Raw genomic sequence first — 23,361 nt, forward strand, 5'->3', positions numbered from 1 at the left:
GCAACTATTTTCCTTCCAATACACTTCTTCTGAAGAATGTATCTATAAAGAGGTTCCTTTTTCTCCAAAAATGATGTCTTGGAAAGAGGATAATGATTGCTGCTCTTGGGATGGAGTCACATGTGATAAGGTAACGGGTCATGTGATTGATCTCGACCTTAGTTGTAGCGGGCTTTACGGAAACATCCCTTCTAATAGTAGTGTTTTTTTCCTTCCTCAATTGCAAAAACTCAATCTAGCTTTCAATGATTTCGATTACTCTCAAATTTCCTCTAATTTTGGTCAATTGATCAGCTTGACACATCTTAATCTCTTTGCCTCAAACTTTAATGGTTCTATTCCATCTGAAATCTCACATTTGTCTAATTTGGTTTCACTAGACATCTCAAGTGTACTTGATGTCTACCCAATCATTTATCGTTCCTACTATTTGAATGTTCCATTGATTATTGAAAGACCTGTTTTTGAAAGGATAGTTCAAAATCTGACTATGTTAAAAACCCTTGCTCTAAACTATGTAGACATGTCTACCATCATACCTAATTCATTGATGAATCTATCTTCATCTTTGACTTCTCTAAGTCTTTGTTACTCTATATTGCAAGGGAACTTTCCAACTCAAATCTTTCGCCTACCAAATCTACAAATTCTTAGGTTAAGAGGTAACTTCAACTTAACAGGTAGTTTTCCCAAAGTTAATTGGAGTAGTCCACTCAAGTCTCTGGATGTCATTGACATTAACTTTTCAAAACAGTTACCTAATTCAATAGGCAACCTCTTGTCCTTGAGGGAATTGTATCTTGAGAATTGCACTCTGATGGGATCAATTCCCACATCATTTGGAAACCTTACACAACTTAATTATTTGAGTCTCGGGTATAACAAATTCAGTGGTCAAATACCATCATTCTTGTCAAATTTGGTCCAACTTTGTCTTTTAGATCTGTCATTCAATAATTTTATTGGTCAATTTCCAGAATTTTTTGTCAACTTAACACAACTTTCTAGTTTAGACTTGTCAAGTAATCAACTCACTGGTCCTATTCCTTCTCATGTCAATGCCCTTCAAAAGTTAGTTGATATTCGTTTGAATAGCAACAACTTGAATGACACTATACCATCTTGGTTATTCACTCTACCATTATTGGAAAGTCTAGACCTTAGTGAAAACCAATTAACGGGTCATATTGATCAATTTTAAAGTAAATCTTTGAAAAACCTTTATTTGGATGGTAATGCACTAACTGGCTCTATTTCAACTTCAATATTTGAACAAGTGAATTTAACCGTGCTCACACTTTCTTCAAACAATTTTAGTGGAATTGTAAAGCTTCACTTATTTTCAAAGCTTAAAAACCTTCTTTTGCTTGATCTTTCTCATAATAGTTTATCAATTAACACTACATTCAAAGCCAGTTCATCCTTTCCACAACTTGATTATTTGAAGTTATCTGGTTGCAACTTGAGTGAATTCCCAGATATACTAAGAAGCTTTAATCAATTAAGGTATTTAGATCTCTCTGAAAATAAAATCAGTGGTCAAATACCTAATTGGATGTGGGAAATTGGAATGGATACTTTAGCCTATCTAAATCTTTCCTTCAACTACTTGACCAACATAGAAAAGCTTCCATTGGAGAATCTTTTTATTCTAGACCTTAATTCAAACAAGCTCCAAGGATCACTTCCAATTCCACCGTCTTCCTTGACAGTCTTATTTTTGTCCAACAACAAATTGTCAGGAGAGATACCAGATTTGATTTGCAATAAGAGTGTCCTGGAAATTCTAGATCTTTCTAACAATAGCTTCAGTGGCAACATTCCAATATGCATGGGAAACTTTAGCTATCTTCATGTGTTGGATTTGAGGAAAAATAAACTCAGTGGCACAATTCCAGGAAGCTTTGCAAAAGGCAGTCTATTGAGGACCCTCAACTTGAATGAGAATGAATTGGAAGGGCCAATCCCACGATCTTTGGTCAATTGTACGATGCTTGAAGTTCTAGATATTGGCAACAACAAGGTAATTGATACCTTCCCATATTGGCTACAAAGTCTCCCTGAATTGCAAGTTCTTGTACTTCATTCAAATAAATTTTATGGTTCTGTACGAGGTTGCTCAGAAATGAATCATTGTTTTCCAAAGTTGAAAGTACTTGACCTCTCAAAGAACAAATTTGGTGGTCCATTGCCAGCCTCGTATTTCAAAAATCTTCAAGCCATGAAGGATGTTGGTGAAGTTGGGACGAAGTTACAATATATTGGTGAAAGTTATTATCAAGATTCCATTACAGTAACAATGAAGGGCATCTGTTTGGATTTATGAGAATATTCGTGGCTTTCACTGCTATTGATTTTTCAAATAATAACTTCTGTGAAGAGATTCCAGAAGTAATTGGAGAGCTTTATTCACTTATACACCTCAATCTTTCTTCAAACAATTTAACAGGTTGCATTCCACCATCACTTGGAAATTTGAATGCTCTTGAGTCTTTAGACCTCTCTTTCAACAAGCTTGGTGGAAAAATTCCATGGCAGTTGGCAAATTTAGACTTTCTTCAAGTGCTAGACTTGTCTCAAAACCAACTCACAGGGCCCATTCCACGGGCACCGCATTTTGATACCTTTCCAAATACGTCATACGCCGGAAACACGGGATTGTGTGGATTCCCCTTGTCAAAAGAATGCAAAAGTGATGGAACACTACAACCGCGGTCAGAAATAGAAGATAATGCAGAGTCTACAAATGGATTCGGTTGGAAAGTGGTGTTGATAGGCTATGCGTCTGGAATGGTGATTGGACTGTTCATGGGATATCTTGTATTTTCAACAGGAAAGCCTCAGTTGCTTGTAAGGATAGTTGAAGGAGAAGACCGTAGAAAGAGGAGGAGGCCGACTGCGAGACGTTGAGGAAGAAGAGAATAGTGGTTTCATGTTCTACAGGCCAAGTATTGTTTTGAACTAGTGAAGGAATCTTGGAGTCCTTAGACAGTCTTATCATAGCATTTCTGATAAAATTTGTAGTTATAATTAGCAGCTAGAATGTATGCTTCAATATCTTATCTTGTTGAATGCCAGTTTCATACATGTTGAAGGTCTGATATCATGAACTTGCACCCTCTGCCTCATGAATGTTGCCCTGTATTTCTACACTACAGAAATTACATCAGTTAATATGGAAGGTTATTTTCACAATATCACATGCCAATTTAGATATAGCTTCAGCAGTATTTTAATGAACTGTTTGTGTTCACTTTAACACCTCTTACACAAATAATTAAATAGATCGTAACTGAGTTATCAAAAATATCATTTCTTTTCGATTCATCATTCGAATCCAACACGTTAATCCATTTTTCGACTCATGGTAAAACATATGCAAGATTCATCTCCAGCAGTTTTTTAACTCTGTGGCGCTATTCCAGGAAGCTTTGCAAATGACAGTCCTTTAATGCTTCAGATACTACATATCGACAACAACGAGGTAATTGATATCTTCCCATACTGGCTACAAAGTCTTTCTGAAACTAATTAACAACATATCACGGACTTACGTTTCTGATTGTTGGGCTAAACCCCATTAAAAAATCATTTAATTTTATTTTCATTATAATGGGGATGGAGATTTATCAGCTGATTCTAAAATCTCATTAAGAATTGACATTTTCTTCAAGGCAGTGCTCAAGCATTAGGGAGAACGATTATTTCTCACTCAAACGATGCGTTATTTTTAAATTTTGTTACATTCTAGAACAAAATCAAGAAAAAGGCGAAAATGTCATTATTACAGGAAAAGATGAAAATGCTAATATAAGACCTACATACTGGAGAGATTATAACTAAAAATGTGACTTCCAGCAGCAATACAGTGATTTCCAGCTTCTTCTCCATTAGGCAGTGCATGACCAAGACTCTAATGGAATGGTTCTCACTAGTATATGACTATATAAGACTTGGTTTTATAACTGACTCACTACCCAAAATTCGTACTGTAATCCGCTGCATTAGACAAGATTAAGTGGAAATAGCATAACGTCAAATAAATGTAAAATATTTTCACAGTGGCTAAGAGATCTCAACATTTTATGTATGGAAACCAAAAAGCTAATAATAATGGCCAATGTGTTGCACATTTTAATTACTTGACATGGCCATATCATATTGTAACCCACCATTGTTATTTCCTACTATAAATCTTAATCTGTTATGGTGACATTATCATAGCCAAAGATGGGTTGTCTAACATGGCCATATCAACTTCTAATCTACCTATTTTTACTCTTTCATTCTCAAACTTCTGAAATAATTTGTCCTTGTAACACAGGTTTTGCTTTACTCCAATTCAAACAACTGTTTTCCTTCAAAAACACTTCTTTCAAATGGGAGGAATTAGCTTCAAAACTGATGTCTTGGAAAGAAGACACTGATTGTTGCTCATTGGATGGGATCTTATGTGATATTGAGACTAGTGATGTAATTGGCCTCGACCTTAGTTATAGTGGGCTTTACAGGAACAATTCTTCCAATGGTAGACTCTTTTTCCTTTCTCAATTGTAAAACTCAATCTAGCTTTTAATGATCTCAATCTCTCTCAAAAGTCTCTGCTTTTGGTTGATTGATCAACTTAATACATCTTAATCTCTTCACCTCAAAATTTCATGGTGTTATTTTATTAGAAATCTCTCATTTATTTAATTTAGTCTCACTAGATATTTCATGCACTTATTATCATCCCTTAACAACTATTTATGTCTACTCAAAGATTTAGAGTATTTTAATAAGAATTCAGAGACTTGTATTTAAATGGCTAGTTCAAAATTTGACTGTGTTGAAAAACCTTGCTTTCATCAATGTAGACATATCTACCATTGTACATAGTTCATTGAACAAATCTATCTTTATATCTTACTTCAAAGTCTTTGTTATTGTAAATTGAAAGGGAACTTCCCAACTAGTGTCTTTCGCTCACCAAATCTATAGATCCTTACGTTAATAGATAACTTTAACTTGATAGTTAATTATTCCAAAGTTAATTGGAGTAGCACAGTCAAGTCTCTGGATGCCTGTAACATAAGCTTGTCAGAACTATTGCCAAATTCGATCAGCAATCTCTTGTCCTAGAGGGAATTGCATATAGAGAATTGCACTCTAGTGGAATTAGTTACAAATAACTGAAAACCTTACATAACTTCGTTATTTGAGCTTCCAATATAACAAATTCAGTAGTCAGATGCCATCAATCCTTTCAAATTTTGTCTACCTCTGTTTTTTATAGACTGCTGCATATAAAACTAGAAGGACAGAGCTTCATTTCAAGACTATTAAGAGGGCCTCTTTGTTATTGTTCCACAAACATATAAAAAATGCGTTATAGTTAGGGTTTCGTATTATTTTTTTAAATGAAATCTCTCACAATCGTTGCTAGAATCTTTCTTATTTTTCTCTATGAACCTTTCATGCGTAATTTGTGTTTGATGATTTTCTGCTAGTTCAATGATTTACTCACATAGTATCAGAGCACAAATTAAATAATAGATCTAACAGTTTAAATTGTTCTTAGATATAAGTGACAATATACCAACAATCTAGACAATTACACTTAAGTGAGAGTATTAGAGACTCAAATAAAAAAAGAAATAGAGTATCACATCTAATAAATATAATATAAGTGAGTGGTATGGTTTTGTGTAATATAAATTTCAATCTCTACACTTGTAAATCCAATATATTTCTGACAACCATCTTCTTAAACCTATCACAAGTCTTATTATGTGTTGCTCAAACAATGTAAAATTTAATTTAATGTTTCTTGATTCTAACTCTTCTTGTGCTTCCTTTTTAATCTCTTTTAATCCTTGTATTTTGATTAAAAAAATAATACATTTATATAACATTGTATTTTGAAAATTTGATAAAAAGAAATTTTGAGAGTGAAATAGATGTTAATATGGTAGATCTAAGAAAAGAAAATGTTGGCAGAAAAATGGAAGAATAAGACGGTTTAATTGAAAGAGAAAAAACAGGTGTAAACAGAAAGGCCAAAATACTTATTCCTAGCAAGGGTTAATGCAATCCCAAACTCTAACCTGTTAAGTTTTGAAAACTCAAATACTCATATATTTATTAAATTTTGTTATTATTATTAAGGGTAAAAACATCATTTAGAGATTTTATTTAAAATATATATATATATATCTCATTTTTCCACTTTAGTTTTAAAAACTAACAATTTCTCTCTTAGCTTAATTTTAAAAAATTAAATTTTCACTCTACCATCTAGGGTTTTCATACTTTAAGGTTAATAACAACTCTCTTAAAGTTCAAAAAATTACACTTATACCTCAAAAAATTCATTATCTCTTTCTAACGACCATTCAGTGATTTACTCTGGTGCATCATCAACCCCACCACCGATACTCTCTCCCTTCTCGATGGTTTTTCAGCACAAAAATCACCCAAAATCCAATCAAAATGGTGGGATTTTGTTACACAGGTAATCAACTCATTTCCATTCCTTTATTTTTTTAATTAGCACAACTTTCTCATTTATACTTGCAGGTAATCAACTCATTGGGCCAACTCCATCTTATGTCAATGCCCTTCAAAATTTAGTTTATACTGATTTAGCTCTCAACAATCTCAATGCTACTACACCATCTTGGATATTTGATCTACAACTTTTGGAAGGTTTGGAAGTTAGTGATAACGAATTAATTGGCCATATTAATCAATTTCAAAGTAAATCTTTGGTAGACATTGCATTGGATAACTGAATGACTCTATTTAAAGTTCAGTCTTTGAACAGCTGAATTTGGCTTCTCTCTCACTTTCTTTAAACAATTTTAGTGGAATTGTTGCGCTTCACTTATTCTCAAAGCTAAAAGACCTTGTTTTGCTTGATCTTTCTCATAATAATCTATCAATTAACAATGCATTCAAGGCCAACTTATCATTTTCACAAGTTTGGACTTTGATGTTATCTGGTTGTAATTTAAGTGAATTCCTAGGTATCTTAAAAGGTTTAAGTTAATTAAAATGATTAGATCTCTCTAAAAATAAAATCAGTGGTCAAATATCTAATTGGATATGAGGCATTGGAAGGGATACTTAGCTTATCTAAATCTTTCGCACAACTATTTGACCTACATAAAACAACTTTCGTGGAAGAATCTTGATGTTCTAGACCTTCTTTCAAACAAGTTCCAACGATCACTCCCAATTCCACCACCTTCCTCGATAGTCTTATTATTGTCAAACAACAAATTGATTGGGGAGATACCACCTTTGATCTGCAATTTGAGTTCCATAACAATTCTAGATCTTTCTAATAATAGCTTCAATGGCAACATTCCAAAATGCATGGGAAACTTTAGCAATCTTCATGTGTTGGATTTAAGGAAAAATAAATTCAGTGGCACCATTCCAAGAAGCTTTGCAAAGCACAACCCATTGAAGACTTTCAACTTCAACAAGAATGAATTGGAAGGGCCAATCCCACGATCCTTGGTCAATTGTATGATGCTTGAAGTTCTAGATATCGGCCACAATAAGGTAATTGATCCCTTCCCATATTGGCTACAAAGTCTTCCTAAATTGCAAGTTCTTATACTTCATTCAAATAAATTTTACAGTTCTATATCAGATTGCTTAGAGACGAAGCATTGTTTTCCTAAGTTGAAAGTATTTGACATTTCAAACAACAAATTTGGTGGTCCATTGCCAGCTTAGTATTTCAAAAATCTTTAAGCGATGAAGGATGTTAGTGAAGCTGAGAGAAAGTTGCAATATATAGGTTAAGGTTATTATCAAGATTCTGTTGTAGTAACATTGAAAGGTCATAAGATTGAACTAGAGAAAGGTAATTCTATTTTCGCAACCGTTGGTTTTTCAAAAAATAACTTTCATGGTAAGATTCCTGAAATGATTGGAAAACTTCAAGTGCTTCATCTGCTCAATTTTTCTCACAATAATCTATCAGGTTGTATTCTTTCATCCCTTGAAAATTTGACTATTCTTGAGTTATTAGACCTCTTTTTCAACAAACTTTCAAGAGATATTCATATTTAGTTGATAAGTCAAATATTTTTTTTATTGTTGAATCTCTCATACAACCAACTCAATAGATCTATTCCACGAGGCAAACAATTTAACACATTTCAAAATGATTCCTCTATTGGAAACCCTGGGCAGTGTGGACCGCCATTAGCTGCAAATAATGAGCCATAGTCACCTATACCATCAATCTTTCAAGATGAAGATAATGATTCGAGCTGGCTCAACTGGACAATCAGATTGATCAGTTACGGATGTGGTCTTGTATTAGGCATTTCTATGGGATATATTGTATTTACAACAAGGAAACCACAATGGTTTGTAAGAATGGTTGAACGAGTGCAAGCAATAATACTAAGAAGGTTGAATAGAAGGTACAGGGGAAGAAGAAATTAGTAAGTTCAATTCTATTGTTGGGGTTGTGGTTATTCTTTTGTCAAAATCTTACATTTTCCTTTGATGTTCATTTTTTCAGATTTCAAAGAGTTTGAATGCTTGGGATAGCAGTATCTGCTGGGAGAGAGCATGAGAAGCTACCACATGTAATTTAGGATCCTCATCTTGCATAAGTAAATCAAAGCATAATCTCCTTATGTAACAGAAGTCCCTGTTTCATACAACGTAGGGAGAAGCAATTAACATCCATTAAAGAGTATAAAATGAATCCTCTGTATTTCACATAATTATTAAGTGGAAAAACAAAAAATTGAACACTACAACAACCGTTCAAATTAGAAGACGATACAGAATCCAAAAATGGCTTCGGTTGGAAAGTTATAGTATATTAGATCTTGAATAAAAAATTTAAAATCCTAATAGTAATTCATAATCAATGATATTATGTTTAAAATATTAAAATCTCAAGAAGGGTTATTACTTTTAGGTGGTTTATATTAGATATTTCTTCTTGTCTGACTAGAAAATTTATAATATGTTTCATTTTACTTCTTTGTTTTACAATCTAAAATACGTCTTAATAACTTAATAGCTCTCAAGTTATTTAATCTGTCCATGTTTCTTGAATTGGTTTATATATATTAATTTCTTTTCTAATTTGTAATTGTAAAATTGATTTATGAGTAATTTAATTTTCTCTATATATATAAAAACCTTGATTATAACTGAATTCTGTTTAAATAAGATTAATATAAATATAAGACATATACTATTGATATAATATATTAAAACTGTATGTCACTAAGAATGTAAGATTGGAGAAATACACATGGTTGTTTTCAATTAATAGAGCAGGACTTTGTGCTAATTTAAATCATTGAAGGAGTCTTCTTGCCCATTTTTCACTGCACGAACCCATGAACAAACTATATTAATTAATAGCAGTCAAGACATGTTAAGTTTGTCTTTGCCAAAGAAAATCGATATGCTGACCAGAAAATTGATATCATTTTCACACGGTGAGTCTCACTGGTCATCATCCTGAAATCAGCCTAACTCAGCTTTTTCTACAAGTTAGAAGAGAAATACTTATAATTAAATTATTCAAGTGATGTTAGCACATTCCTCACTACATGACCCTACAAACGTAAACCTTAAGTTTGTCAGCTTTTTCTACAAAGTTAGAAGAGAAAGACTTATAATTAAATTATTCAAGTGATGTTAGCCCATTCCTCACTGCATAACCCTACAAACGTAAACCTTAAGTTTGTCAGCTTTTTCTACAGGTTAGAAGAGAAAGACTTATAATTAAATTATTCAAGTGATGTTAGCCCATTCCTCACTGTATGACCCTACAAACGTAAACCTTAAGTTTGTCAGCTTTTTCTACAGGTTAGAAGAGAAAGACTTATAATTAAATTATTCAAGTGATGTTAGCCCATTCCTCACTGTATGACCCTACAAACGTAAACCTTAAGTTTGTCAGCTTTTTCTACAGGTTAGAAGAGAAAGACTTATAATTAAATTACTCAAGTGATGTTAGCCTATTCCTCACTGCATGACCCTACAAACGTAAACCTTAAGTTTGTCAGTTTTTTCTACAAGTTAGAAGAGAAAGACTTACAATTAAATTATTCAAGTGATGTTAGCCTATTCCTCACTGCATGACCCTACCAATGTAAACCTTAAGTTTGTCTTGGCATAAGAAGACGAAGACTGAAGCAGAAGACGTGTTATGTCTGGCTCATGGACGTGATAGTTACCACTTGGACAAAAAGATAACTGAATGTAATTTGGAAAAAGTGATATTTTATTTTTCATGGGCAAATAAAAAATTGAATTAACCTATCAAATTAAAATTGTATTCCATCAAGTTGAGACTCTAGGCAAACACCTGTAGTCCATAGGGCTCAACATTTTATCAAGTATTATCTTAAGAATTTATCAAATATATGAATTTATCGAGTTTGGAAACCCATCTTGATTACTATAAGCTCGAAAAACTACCAAGAACATCCCATATGTAATTTACTCATCAGTTTCCTTTTTCCTTTTCATATGTTGATGTTTGACGCAGCCCCTGTGGAAGAGTTAGAATTGGTACAATATACGCTGTTGTTCTTGGACTTCAATATATATGATGTCTAAGTATCCAATATAAAAGTTCAAGTAATCGCAGCAATACATGTTACAGAGTATTTTACAAAGTAATTTTACTGAACCATTGAATGAATTGAATGATTTTCAGAGTTTAAAAAAAAGCCTTCTAGCTCATCAACCTCTCCCTGTTTCTTGCATGGATCTGTAGTAAAAACCATATGCTACAGATCAATGACGGGGTGAGATTTTCTATCACAATCTCTCCTATGTTAAAAGTTAGCTCAAATAGTAAAGTTTTCCTCATACTTATATATCCAGTCAACGTGGGATTCTAACAAGAGATGTAAAAGATTATAATTGTATATCAATGAGAACGTGAGAATAGAGATATGCACATCAGTGTTTTTCAATTAGTAAACCAAGACTTTGTGCTAAATAAATTATTGAAGGACCCATCATGACCCATTCTTCACTGCATAACAGAAGAACTTTAAGTTTGTCTGTGCTGAAGGCATTATTGTTTCTAGTAATCGAAATCTAATTTGGATTGATGATACCCATATACCATGTGTGTTGGCAAACGTTGCTTGGTGGTGTGGCTCATGCTTTTCCAATTGTTGGGATTTGAGTTCGACCTGAAATTCTCTTATGACAGAATCCTCATCTTACGCTAGCAAATCAAAGCAGAATCTGCTTCTCTTGTAACATCCATCAGAGATTATAAAATGAATCATTTGCATTTCACATAATTATAAAGTGAAAAAAGAAAAAAATTGAACACTAAAGGAATAACATCTGTTAATATGGAAGGTTATTTTCACTTGACAATTTATATATAGCTTCAGCATTATGGTAATCAACTGTTTGTATTCACTTTAACAACAATCCATTTTTCCACTCCTAGTAAAAATTATGCAAGATTCATCTCCAATGGTTTTTCAGAATTTGCGCTGTTAGGAATTAGTGAAGAGAGATTAGAAATTGGAAGAGTTCTAAAGAATTCTTTGAAAATTATGCAACATATCAGAAAGATATTTTGCGACCAGAAGACTAATGAATACTAGTTCGTAGACTAAGACTTATAATTAAATTATTGAAGTGATATTAGCCCACTTTTCACTGCATGACCCTACCAACAAATTAATAGTCAAATTTGGAAGCTATGTATATGTAAAGTTTGAAAACATTAAGTTTGTCTTGGCGTAGGTAGACAAAGACTGAAGCACAAGATGTGTTTATGGCCGATGGATGTGATACTCAGCTATTGCAGGAGCTCTTTCTTGTTTCTTTGTAATTTGGAAAAATAGTTATATAAATATTAATATAAACCATATATTAAAGATAATTGATTACAACAAGGCTACCGTTGACCAAGACTTTGAGTAATCACCTTCTATTTTTCTTTCCTATTTATAATGCTATATTGTTCTTATGGTTTCATCATAGAAGAGAAAAGATGGGTTGTCTAGCATGGTCTTATCAACTTCTCTTCCTCTATTTTTTCCTCTTTCATTCTCAAACTTTTGCAACACTCTGCCCTCATCACCAGAGTTTTGCTTTACTCCAATTCAAGCAACTCTTTTCCTTCAAATTCAAAAACACATCTTCTCTTCTTTGTGATGAACCTTATCCAAAAATGACGTCTTGGAAAGAGGATGATGATTGTTGCTCTTGGCATGGAGTCACATGCAATAGGGTCACGGGTCATGTGATTGATCTTGACCTTAGTTGTAGTTGGCTTTACGGAAACATCCCTCCTAATAGTAGCCTCTTTTTCTTTCCTCAATTGCAAAGACTCAATCTAGCTTTCAATGATTTCAATCTTTCTCGAATTTCACCTTATTTTGGTCAATTGATCAGTTTAACACATCTTAATCTCTCTATCTCAAAATTTATTGGTCCTATTCCAGCTGAAATTTCTCATTTATCTAATTTGGTTTCACTAGACATCTCAAGCAGTTACTCTTTCCCCATAAGAAATAATGTCTACATGTTTGAAGATGTTCCCATGAGTATTGAAAGGCATGTCTTTGAAAGACTAGTTCAAAATCTAACCGTGTTGAAAAACCTTGATCTCTTATTTGTAGACTTGTCTACCATTATACCGAATTCATTGATGAATTTATCTTCCTCTTTGACATACCTACATCTTTCTTATTGTAATTTGCAGGGGAACTTCCCAACTCACATCCTTTGCCTACCAAATCTACAGATCCTTCTGTTAAGAGGTAACTTCAACTTGACAGGTAATTTTCCCAAATTTAATTGGAGTAGTCCACTCAAGTCTTTGGAAGTCTCCGACATGAGCTTTTCGGAACAATTACCAAATTCGATTAGCAATCTCTTGTCCTTGAGGGAATTGTCTCTTGACAATTGCACTCTAGTGGGATCAATTCCCACATCACTTGGAAACCTTACACAACTTAGTCTTTTGAGTCTCAGGTATAACAAATTCAGTGGTCAAATACCATCGTTTCTTTCAAATTTTGTCCAGCTTCGTTTTTTAGATCTTTCAGAAAATTATTTTATTGGTCAATTGCCAAATTTTTTTGTGAATATCACACATCTACATATTTTAGAATTGTCAAGCAATCAACTGAGTGGCCCAATTCCTTCTCATGGCAATGACCTTCAAAATGTAACTGATGTTTTTTTAAACAACAACCACCTCAATGGTACAATACCATCTTGGTTATTCACTCTACCATTATTGGAAATCTTGGACCTTAGTGATAACCAATTAACTGGCCATATTCATCAATTTCAGAGTAAATCTTTGATTGAATGGCTTTGTTTGGAAAATAATAGATTCAATGGCTTTATTCCAAGTTCAATCTTTGAACTAGTGAATTTAGAGACTCTCTTTCTTTCTTCAAACGATTTCATTGGGAATGTTGAGCTTCACTTATTCTCAAAACTAAAAAGTCTTTGGCAGCTTGATCTTTCTTATAATAGTCTATCAATTAACTTTGCATTCAAGGCTAACTCATCCTTTCCACAACTTCAAACTTTGATTTTATCTGGTTGCAACTTGAGTGAATTCCCAAGTAAAACGAAATTAAAGGGTAACTGGCCCTTTCCACAACTTTATAATTTGGCTTTATCTGGTTGCAACTTGAGCGAATTCCCAAGTATCTTAAGAAGTGTAAATCAATTATGGCGGTTGGATCTCTCTAATAATAAAATCAGTAGTCCAATACCTAATTGGATGTGGGACATTGGAAAAGATACTTTGTCATATCTAAATCTTTCCCACAACTACCTGACCACCATAGAGCAACTTCCATGGAAGAATCTTGATACTCTAGACCTTCATTCAAACATGCTCCAAAGATCACTTCCAATTCCACCACCTTCACTAGAAATCTTGTTGTTGTCAAACAACAAATTTATTGGAGAGATACCACATTTGATCTGTAATTTGAGTGTCATACAAATTCTAGATCTCTCTAATAATAGCTTGGGTGGTAACATTCCAAAATGCATGGGAAACTTTAGCAGTCTTCACGTCTTGGATTTGAGGAAAAATAAACTCAATGGCACCATTCCAGGAAGCTTTGCAAAGGGTAGTCTTTTGAGGACCCTCAACTTCAACGAGAATGAATTGGAAGGGCCAATCCCCCGATCTTTGGTCAATTGTACGATGCTTGAAGTTTTAGATGTCAGCAACAATAAGGTAATTGATACCTTCCCATATTGGCTACAAAGTCTTCCTAAATTGCAAGTTCTCATACTTCATTCAAATAAATTTTATGGTTCTTTGTGGGGTTGCTCAGAGACAAAGCGATGTTTCCCTAAGTTGAAAGTATTTGACCTTTCAAACAACAAATTTCGTGGTCCATTGCCTGCCTGGTATTTCAAAAATCTTCAAGCCATGAGAGATGTTAGTGAAAGTGATAGGAAGTTGGAGTATATTGGTGAAACTTATTATCAAGATTCTATAGTAGTAACATTGAAAGGGTATGAGATTGAATTAGAGAAAGTTATTTCGATTTTCACTACCATTGATTTTTCAAATAATAACTTTCACGGTGAGATTCCAGAAGTAATTGGGAAGCTTCATGCACTTCATCTTCTCAATTTTTCTCACAACAATCTATCAGGTCGTATCCCTTTATCCTTTGAAAATTTGACAGCTCTTGAGTCATTAGACATCTCTTTCAACCAACTTTCAGGAGAGATTCCTAATCAGTTGATAAGTCTATCATTTCTTTCATTATTGAACCTCTCATACAACCAACTCACGGGACCTATTCCTCGAGGAAATCAATTTGACACATTTCAAAATGATTCCTATATTGGAAACCCTGGGTTGTGTGGACCGCCATTGTCGAAAAAATGTACAAATGATGAGTTGCAGTCACCGATACCATCAATCTTCCAAGATGAAGGAAATGATTTGAGTTGGTTCGATTGGAAAATTAGCTTGATGGGTTACGGATCTGGTCTTGTATTAGGCGTTTCTACAGGATATATTGTGTTCACAACAAGGAGGCCACAATGGTTTGTAAGGATTGTTGAAAGATTGCAGGCAAGGATGCTGAGAAGGTTGAACAGAAAATACAGGGGAAGAAGAATTTAGTAAGTTCAATTCTATTGTTTGGTTGTGCTTACTCTATTGTAAAAAGCTAATACCTACGATGTTCATTTTTTCAGATTTCAAAAAGTTTGATTGCATGGGATAACAGCATCTGGGAGAGAGCATGAGAAGCTACCACATGTAACCTTTAAACTTGAATTTAGGAGTTGAAATGTTTGAAGTTTCTGATGTATGAATAAATAAGTGTTAAAATTTCCTGGAATGTAGTGTAAAATAATGTAGTTTGAAGCATTTCAGTTTTATAGAAGTGACTGAAATTCCTGTCCACCTTACATTGATATGGAATCTACTCTTATTTCTATTAAATTCGAATTCTCTTCATAAATATTTTAAGTCGTGAAAGCATAAAGCATAGTGGCCATACACTTACACCCGTTGCCTCCTGATACTTGCCCTGTTTCTACACTACAGAAAGTACATATGTTAATATGAAGGTTATTTTCAACACAATCACTTGACAACTGCAAACCTTTTCGACAAATCCCCACGTTAGAAATAAACACTTTAATAACTCATTTCATATAATATAAATAAGTTTCCCTTTATAATCACATAATACAAGGAAATACGGACTGGATAATAAGCCATAGAGCCAAGAATAGAGTACTATCTAAATCACATTAATATATGGTATCATCAACAACATTTTCATGTACATAATATATATATTAATGTACATTATTATCTATCATAAAAAAATAATTATTATATTCCTAATTACTAAAATACACAAATTTAACTCTAATATTGGTGAAAAAAATATGATATCAATTTTGGTATTAACGATAGTACATTCGTCTCTAAGCTTGAAATCAACTCAATATCCTGCTGGGTACTCGCAATTCCCACCAAAATCTGCAAGATTTAAATCCAAATTTAATTACTGTAAATATTTGTGATTAGTAATTAATTTAAAAAATTAAGTGTAGAGATTTGATAGAGTACTTACTAGGCTGTTACGATCCAGCCTTTCGTGCCCGCTTCTAATAATAGCTATTGAAGGCCTATGATGCATGTGCTTCTAACGTGTTGGGATCGTAACAGGTGGCCCCTTGTTTAATCGGACAGCAATCAGCCGCCCCTTCCCCACACGCTTAATCGAGTGCAGTATGTAGCTTGCTCGCATCAACATTAGCGTTTGCCACACACCAGATCTGGGCCTGGGTCGGGCTAGGGGTTGAACTCGGGGTTTGGGTCTCACCCGCACCTGTTTAAGTCGTTGGGACTGGGGGACCCGGGCTAGTCGTTGGACTCAGAGCTTGAACGTGGTTTGTTGTTGAATTACCAGACTGCCCTTGGCCTTGTGTATATCGCATACCGTATACTTCCTCTTCACTGGGGTAAAACAGACCATGGATCCTTTCCCAAGTAGGACCCGGATTTACGCAACAGTTCTAACATGGGTTTAATGACCGGGGACCAATTCAGGTTTAAAAATACCTGCAAAAGCCAGGTACAATTTAGGTTGCGTTTGATCGAAGAGGATCAAAGATTATTTTAGTAATTTATCTTTTATTACTTATATTATTTTGTTTAATTTATAAATAATAAAAAATTCTGATAATCTTCTATTACTAATGATGATATAACAGAAAATATAAGAGATAATCTAATTACCACCTCTACCATTGATATTAAAAAATTATCAAAGTAATCTTAATTTTATTATAATATATAATTTATTTATTAATTTTTGAAGGGTAAAAATAATTTTATTTTCAATTAATATAATAAATAATATAAAAATATTTTAGAATAATTATACTTAAGGGTATTTAAGTAAAATAATATATTAGTATTTTTTTATTACCTCTAACCAAACATAATAATATTTATACCTATCAATTTTTAACCAAATTTTATCAAACGTGGTAATAATATATATTCAATAATTTTTATGGTAATCTATTTTTAAAGTAATTTTTTAATTTTAATAATAAAATATTATCAAAACCAAATATCCCATTAGAGCTATAGGAGAAGACACTTTAATAGCATAATCAAGATTATATTTAACCAAAGAGATGTAAATGTTCATCATACCAGGTACGAGAAACGACATCTTGTTCTTTGGATCGGTGAAAACCTCATTACCAACTGCGATGGCTTCAATGTTGGAGGGGAGGTAGAATTCACTTTCTTCGAACAATTTCAGCAGAAATGTAGAACTTCATTTATTCTCAAAATTAAAAAAAACTAATTTACTTTAATCTTTCTCATAACAGTGTATCAATTACCACTACATTCAAACTCAACTCGTCCTTTCCACAACTTCAGTTTTTGACATCATCTGGTTGCAACTTGGACAAATTCCCCAATATTTTAAGAAGTGTAAATCAATTAGGCAATTAAATCTCTCTGAAAATAAAATTAGTGATCCAATACCTAATTAGATGTGGAACATTGGAAATGAAACTTTGTCCTATCTAAATCTTTCCCACAACTACTAACAAGTGTAGAGCAGCTTCCATGAAAGAATATTGACATTCTAGACCTTCATTCAAACGAGCTCCAAGGATCACTTCCAATTCCACCACCATCCTTGACAATATTATTGTTGTCAAACAACAAATTGACTGGATGGATACCACATTTGATCTACAATATGAGTGCCATACAAATTCTATATCTTTCTAACAATAGCTCCAGTGATAACATTCCAAAATGCATAAAAAACTTTAGCAATCTTCATGTGTTGAATTTGAGGAAAAATAAACTTTGTGGCACTATTCCAAGAAGCTTTGCAAAAGGTAATCCTTTGAGGACCCTCAACTTCAACGAGAATGAATTGGAAGGGCCAATCCCACGATCTTTGGTCAATTGTAAAATGCTTCAAGTTCTAGATATTGGCAACAATAGGGTAATTGATACCTTCCCATATTGGTTACAAAGTCTTCTCGAATTGCAGGTTTTTATATTTGGTTCAAATAAATTTTATGGTTTTGTATGGGGTTGCTCAAAGACAAATCATTGTTTTCTTATGTTGAAAGTATTTGACATTTCAAACAACAAATTTGATGGTGCATTGCCAACTTGGTATTTCAAAAAACTTCAAGCCATGAAGGATGTTAGTGAAGCTGAGAGGAAGTTTTAATACATTGGTGAAGATTATTATGAAGATTTTATGGTAGTGACTTTGAAGGAGCATGAGATTGAATTAGAGAAAGTTATTTCTGTTTTCACTACCATTTATTTTTCAAGTAATAACTTTCGGGGTAAGATTCTGAAAGTATTGAAAAGCTTCATGCACTTTATCGTCTCAATCTTTCTCACAATAATCTATCAGATGGTATTCTTTCATCCTTTAGAAATTTGATGGATCTTGAGTTATTAGAGCTCTCTTTCAATAAACTTTTTGAAAGGATTCTTAATCAGTTGATAAGTCAATCATTTATTTCATTGTTAAACTTCTCGTACAACCAACTTCAAGTATCTATTCCTCAAGAAAATCAATTTGACACATTTCAAAATGATTTCTATATTGAAAACCTTGGATTGTGTGGACTGCCATTGTTGAAAAAATGTACAAATGATGAGCCACAGTCACCAATACCATCAATCTTCCAAGATGAAGATAATGATTCAAGTTGGTTTGATTGGAAATCATCTTGATAGGTTACGGATGTAGTCTTGTATTAGGCATTTCTATGTGATATATATTGTGTTTACAGCAAGGAAGCCACAATGATTTGTAAGGATGGTTGAAGGAGTGCAAACAATGATGCTGGGAAGGTTGAACAGAAGATACAGTGGAAGAATAAATTAGAAAGTTCAATTCTATTGTTGGGTTGCGGTTATTCTTTTGTCAAAAAATTACATTTTCCTTTTATGTTCATTTTTTCAGATTTCAAAGAGTTTGGATGCATGGGATAGCAGTATCTGCCCGGAGAGAGCATGAGAAGCTACCACATGTAATTTGGGATCCTCATCTTGCATAAGTAAATCAAAGCATAATCTCCTTCTTATGTAACAGAAGTCCCTGTTTCATACAACGTAGGGAGAAGCAATTAACATCCATTAAAGAGTATAAAATGAATCATTTGTATTTCACATAATTATTAAGTGGAAAAACAAAAAATTGAACACTACAACAACCGTTCAAATTAGAAGACGATACAGAATCCAAAAATGGCTTCGGTTGGAAAGTTATAGTATATTAGATCCTGAATAAAAAATTTAAAATCCTAATAGTAATTCATAATCAATGATATTATATTTAAAATATTAAAATCTAAAAAAGGGTTATTACTTTTAGTGGTTCATATTAGATATTTCTTCTTGCCTGACTAAAAAATTTATAATATGTTTCATTTTACTTCTTTGTTTTACAATTTAAAATCTGTCTTAATAACTTAATAGCTCTCAAGCTATTTAACCTGTCCATGTTTCTTGAATCGATTTTTATATATTAATTTATTTTCTAATTTGTAATTGTAAAATTGATTTATGAGTAATTTAATTTTCTCTATATATATATAAACCTTGATTATAACTGGATTCTGTTTAAATAAGATTAATATAAATATAAATATAAAACATATACTATAGATATAATATATTAAAACTGTATGTCACTAAGAACGTAAGATTGGAGATATACACATGGTTGTTTTCAATTAATAGAGCAGGACTTTGTGCTAATTTAAATCATTGAAGGAGTTTTCTTGCCCATTTTTCACTGCACGAACCCATGAACAAACTATATTTAATTAATAGCAGTCAAGACACGTTAAGTTTGTCTTTGCCAAAGAAAATCGATATTATTGGAAATCAGAATCACATGCACATCCCTGGAAATCATGCAAATCATATCCAGAAGATCAAGCAAATCAGAATAATCATATCCAGAAGATCAAGCAAATCAAAATCCATATCATATCTCAGATAACTAGCAATCACATCCCTGGAATCATGTTTATATTGATGAGCAGATTGTACAATATTATGTTACTGAAAATAGATTGTAATTTACAGTATAAAAAGCCATTGCATGTAAAGATCATATACACAAGTAATAAAAAAACAGAATTCTTTTTTACTCTTCTTGAGCTTCTCTGGTTCGCCACATTGAACCAACTCTACTCTCTCAGATTTTGGCATGGTATCAGAGCGACGTTCCGAATTACTCCTTCTGTGATCTTCCGAATTGCTTCCTTCTTGATCTTCAGTTCCAACATACTTGCATTCCATTAACCTGCACAAAGAAAAAGATTGGATTAGATGGAACCAATCAAAGCAACCACCGAAACATCACCTGAATGCACCGCCGAAACATCACAAATGCCAGCGTTTCGGCTGGTTCATTCAAACAAAAATAAACCGGAGCCTGGAGATGTTCTTTATGCTTCACCATCGGATGGACCAGAACTCGTGTTGATAAAATAGACGCTGATCGAAGCCGATAATTATGCACAGTGGGCTAGAGATTTCAGAAGAGCCCTCATCACAAAAGACAAGATTGGATTCGTCGATGGCACTGTACCCATGCCGTCGGAACCCGATCTTGTCCGATTTTGGATGCGATGTAACACTCTTGTCCGCGCTTGGATTAGCAATTGTTTGACTGAAGAGATCGCGGCTGGTCTACCACCTACAGAAGATGCAGGCGAGCTTTGGGGATTCATCAAAGACATGTATGGAGCTTTAGATCTTGCAAAGATCTACAGCGTTCAACAGATTCTTGCAGAGATCCGACAAGAAAATCTGCCCGTCACGAACTACTTCAACAAGCTTTCTGTCGCCTGGAACGAATTGGATGCTGTTGAGGAGTCGATCGTTGCACCACCGGAGGTTCTCCGACAGATCCAATGCGCGAAGGAACGGGAGAGGTCGACGCATTTTCTGATGGGGCTGAATGAAGAATTTGTGGCTTTCAGAACCCATATTCTCACTTTTGCGGAAGCACCATCACTGCGACGTGCGTATCATCTTGTCGTCCAAGATGAAAGCCAGAGGAGTCTCGGTCACCATGAAGAAAAGGGCATGGCGGTTTTGGTTGCTTATCAAATGAGGGAGACATCTGGAGAAGATAATGAAATAGGGCAAGCTCAAAGTTTTAATTTACATAGCAAGATGAACGGCCAGGATGGAGTCAAGAGATCTAACGGCCCATATTCGTCCACAACTCAAAATCAATTTGGCACCCAAGCTTTTAACAATTTTTGTCAAGTCCCAAGCAATTGTAATAATTACAATCAACCACCCAAACAAAAGGGAAAGCTATATTGTGATTATTGCAAACAACGTAATCACACCAAAGACACTTGTTGGAAGCTACATGGTCATCCTGGATTCAGCAAAACAAAGGTAGAAGGGCCCACTGCAAATCAAACGGCTTCAACAAGTATGGGAGCTACAACCGGTCTTTCGTCTGAATAATATGATCAATTGATCCAACTTCTGAATCAGATACCAAAAGGCAATGACATCTCCACTCCCTACGCAGGTACGGTTTCGTGTTTTAATACTTTTATTTCTTCGGATGTTTGGATAATAGATTCAGGGGCTAGTGACCATATAATATGTTCCCCAAAATTGTGTACCAACAAAAAATATCTATCTCTTCCAACACCTGCCAAATTACCAAATGGGACCACAACCCAAGCCACACAAATAGGAGATGTCCAATTAGATAAGCTCACACTTAAAAATGCCCTTTGTATACCCACATTCCGCTTTAACCTCATCTCCATTTCCAAACTATACATAGACAACAAATGTGTAGTAACCTTTCTACCTACTATATGCACATTTCAAGACCATTCGACTGACAATCTGATGGGCTTGGGTAAAGAACAACATGAGCTGTACTACTGGACACCGAACCCCAAGATATTTTCTTTATTGAATAAAACTTGTATTACTTCTCCCTACTGTAATACAAATCAAATTAATAAAATGTCATTAATTTCCCATCAAACATTAGGACATTCAAGTACTATTCCATATCCAAAATGTCCCATTTGCCCCCTTGCTAAGCAAACTCGCACTACCTTTCTCACAAGCACTACTTCAACCACAAAACCATTCCAATTGATACATTTGGATATTTGGAGACCTTATAATACTCCTAATTATGATGGATCCAAATACTTTCTTACCATAGTAGACGACTTTTCACGTGCCACATGGTTATACCTTATGAACTCAAAAGCCCAAACACATACCTTTTTCTTGAAATTCGTATCCATGGTCCAAACTCAATTCCACACAAAAATCCAACGAATCCGAACAGATAATGCCAAAGAATTTTTTAACCATACCACCACTACTTACCTTAATTCTCAAGGAATTCTACATGAAAGTTCCTGCCCTTACACACCCCAACAAAATGGTACTGTGGAACGCAAACATAGGCATCTATTAGAAGTAGCCCGTGCCCTTAAACACCAATCCAAAATACCATCTAAATTCTGGGGAGATTGTGTGGTCACGGCAGCCTATCTGATCAATAGAATGCCAACCAAGGTTCTAGGTGACAAAACACCTTATGAACTTCTCTTTGGCAAAAAACCATACATCAGGAATTTAAAAGTATTTGGGTGTCTCTGCTACTCCACCAAACTTCAGCAAATAGACAAATTTGACACTCAAGCCACTCGTTGTGTCTTCATGGGATATCCCCCACTACAAAAGGGATATCGTCTTTATGATATGGCTACAGATAAATTCTTCATCAGTAGAGACGTCACATTTCATGAAGATGTTTTTCCTTTTGCTAATGAGATTACAGATACGACACCCATTGGTTCACCATCGATGACACACAATGAGTTCCTTGAAGAAAGATATGATGTTATCCCATTGCCTCACAACACTGGCGGTCTATCAACAGGATCTGAACAAGGTGTTGTTCCATCTTCACCTATTCAAGATCCAACTTCACCATCCATGGACATTCGAGTTTCCTCTGATGATCCTGCACAAGTTCCCTTGAGACGATCATCACGAACCACAAAACCTCCTATTTGGAGCACTGACTATGTTTGTACTGTTTCATCTGAACTTTATGCTATCTCTCAATATATTAATTATGACAGGTTATCTCCAGAGCACAAAGTCTGCATCAGTCACATCTCTGCACATCGAGAACCTAACTCATATTCAGAAGCAGTTCAATTACCTCAGTGGCGTCAGGCAATGGCAGAAGAGTTAGAAGCTCTATATCTCAATAAAACCTAGGACTTAGTTCCACGACCATCTCATAGAAAACA

At 34.1% G+C, this 23,361-nt stretch overlaps 4 protein-coding genes across 4 annotated transcripts; all 4 read left to right on the top strand.

Moving 5' to 3' along the window:
• The first annotated feature begins 73 nt into the window (after nucleotides 1-73).
• On the top strand, nucleotides 74-1,201 carry LOC123195249 (receptor-like protein Cf-9). The gene has a single exon (XM_044608941.1). It carries the CDS (start codon nucleotides 74-76, stop codon nucleotides 1,199-1,201), a length of 1,128 nt encoding a protein of 375 aa, XP_044464876.1.
• Nucleotides 1,202-1,570: 369 nt separating this feature from the next.
• On the top strand, nucleotides 1,571-2,910 carry LOC123195330 (receptor-like protein 9DC3). The gene is made up of 2 exons (XM_044609061.1): nucleotides 1,571-2,270; nucleotides 2,381-2,910. The coding sequence occupies exons 1-2, from the start codon at nucleotides 1,571-1,573 to the stop codon at nucleotides 2,908-2,910; spliced, it is 1,230 nt and encodes a 409-aa protein (XP_044464996.1).
• Nucleotides 2,911-12,004: 9,094 nt separating this feature from the next.
• Nucleotides 12,005-15,454, top strand: LOC123217450 (receptor-like protein 34). The gene is made up of 2 exons (XM_044638489.1): nucleotides 12,005-15,129; nucleotides 15,205-15,454. Coding segments are annotated over exons 1-2 (3,126 nt in total). The 3' UTR covers nucleotides 15,206-15,454.
• Nucleotides 15,455-20,632: 5,178 nt separating this feature from the next.
• On the top strand, nucleotides 20,633-21,526 carry LOC123195431. The gene has a single exon (XM_044609151.1). It carries the CDS (start codon nucleotides 20,633-20,635, stop codon nucleotides 21,524-21,526), a length of 894 nt encoding a protein of 297 aa, XP_044465086.1.
• The last annotated feature ends 1,835 nt before the right edge of the window (nucleotides 21,527-23,361 follow it).

This window comes from Mangifera indica, chromosome 1, assembly GCF_011075055.1.
Source record: "Mangifera indica cultivar Alphonso chromosome 1, CATAS_Mindica_2.1, whole genome shotgun sequence".
Lineage (NCBI taxonomy): Eukaryota > Viridiplantae > Streptophyta > Magnoliopsida > Sapindales > Anacardiaceae > Mangifera > Mangifera indica.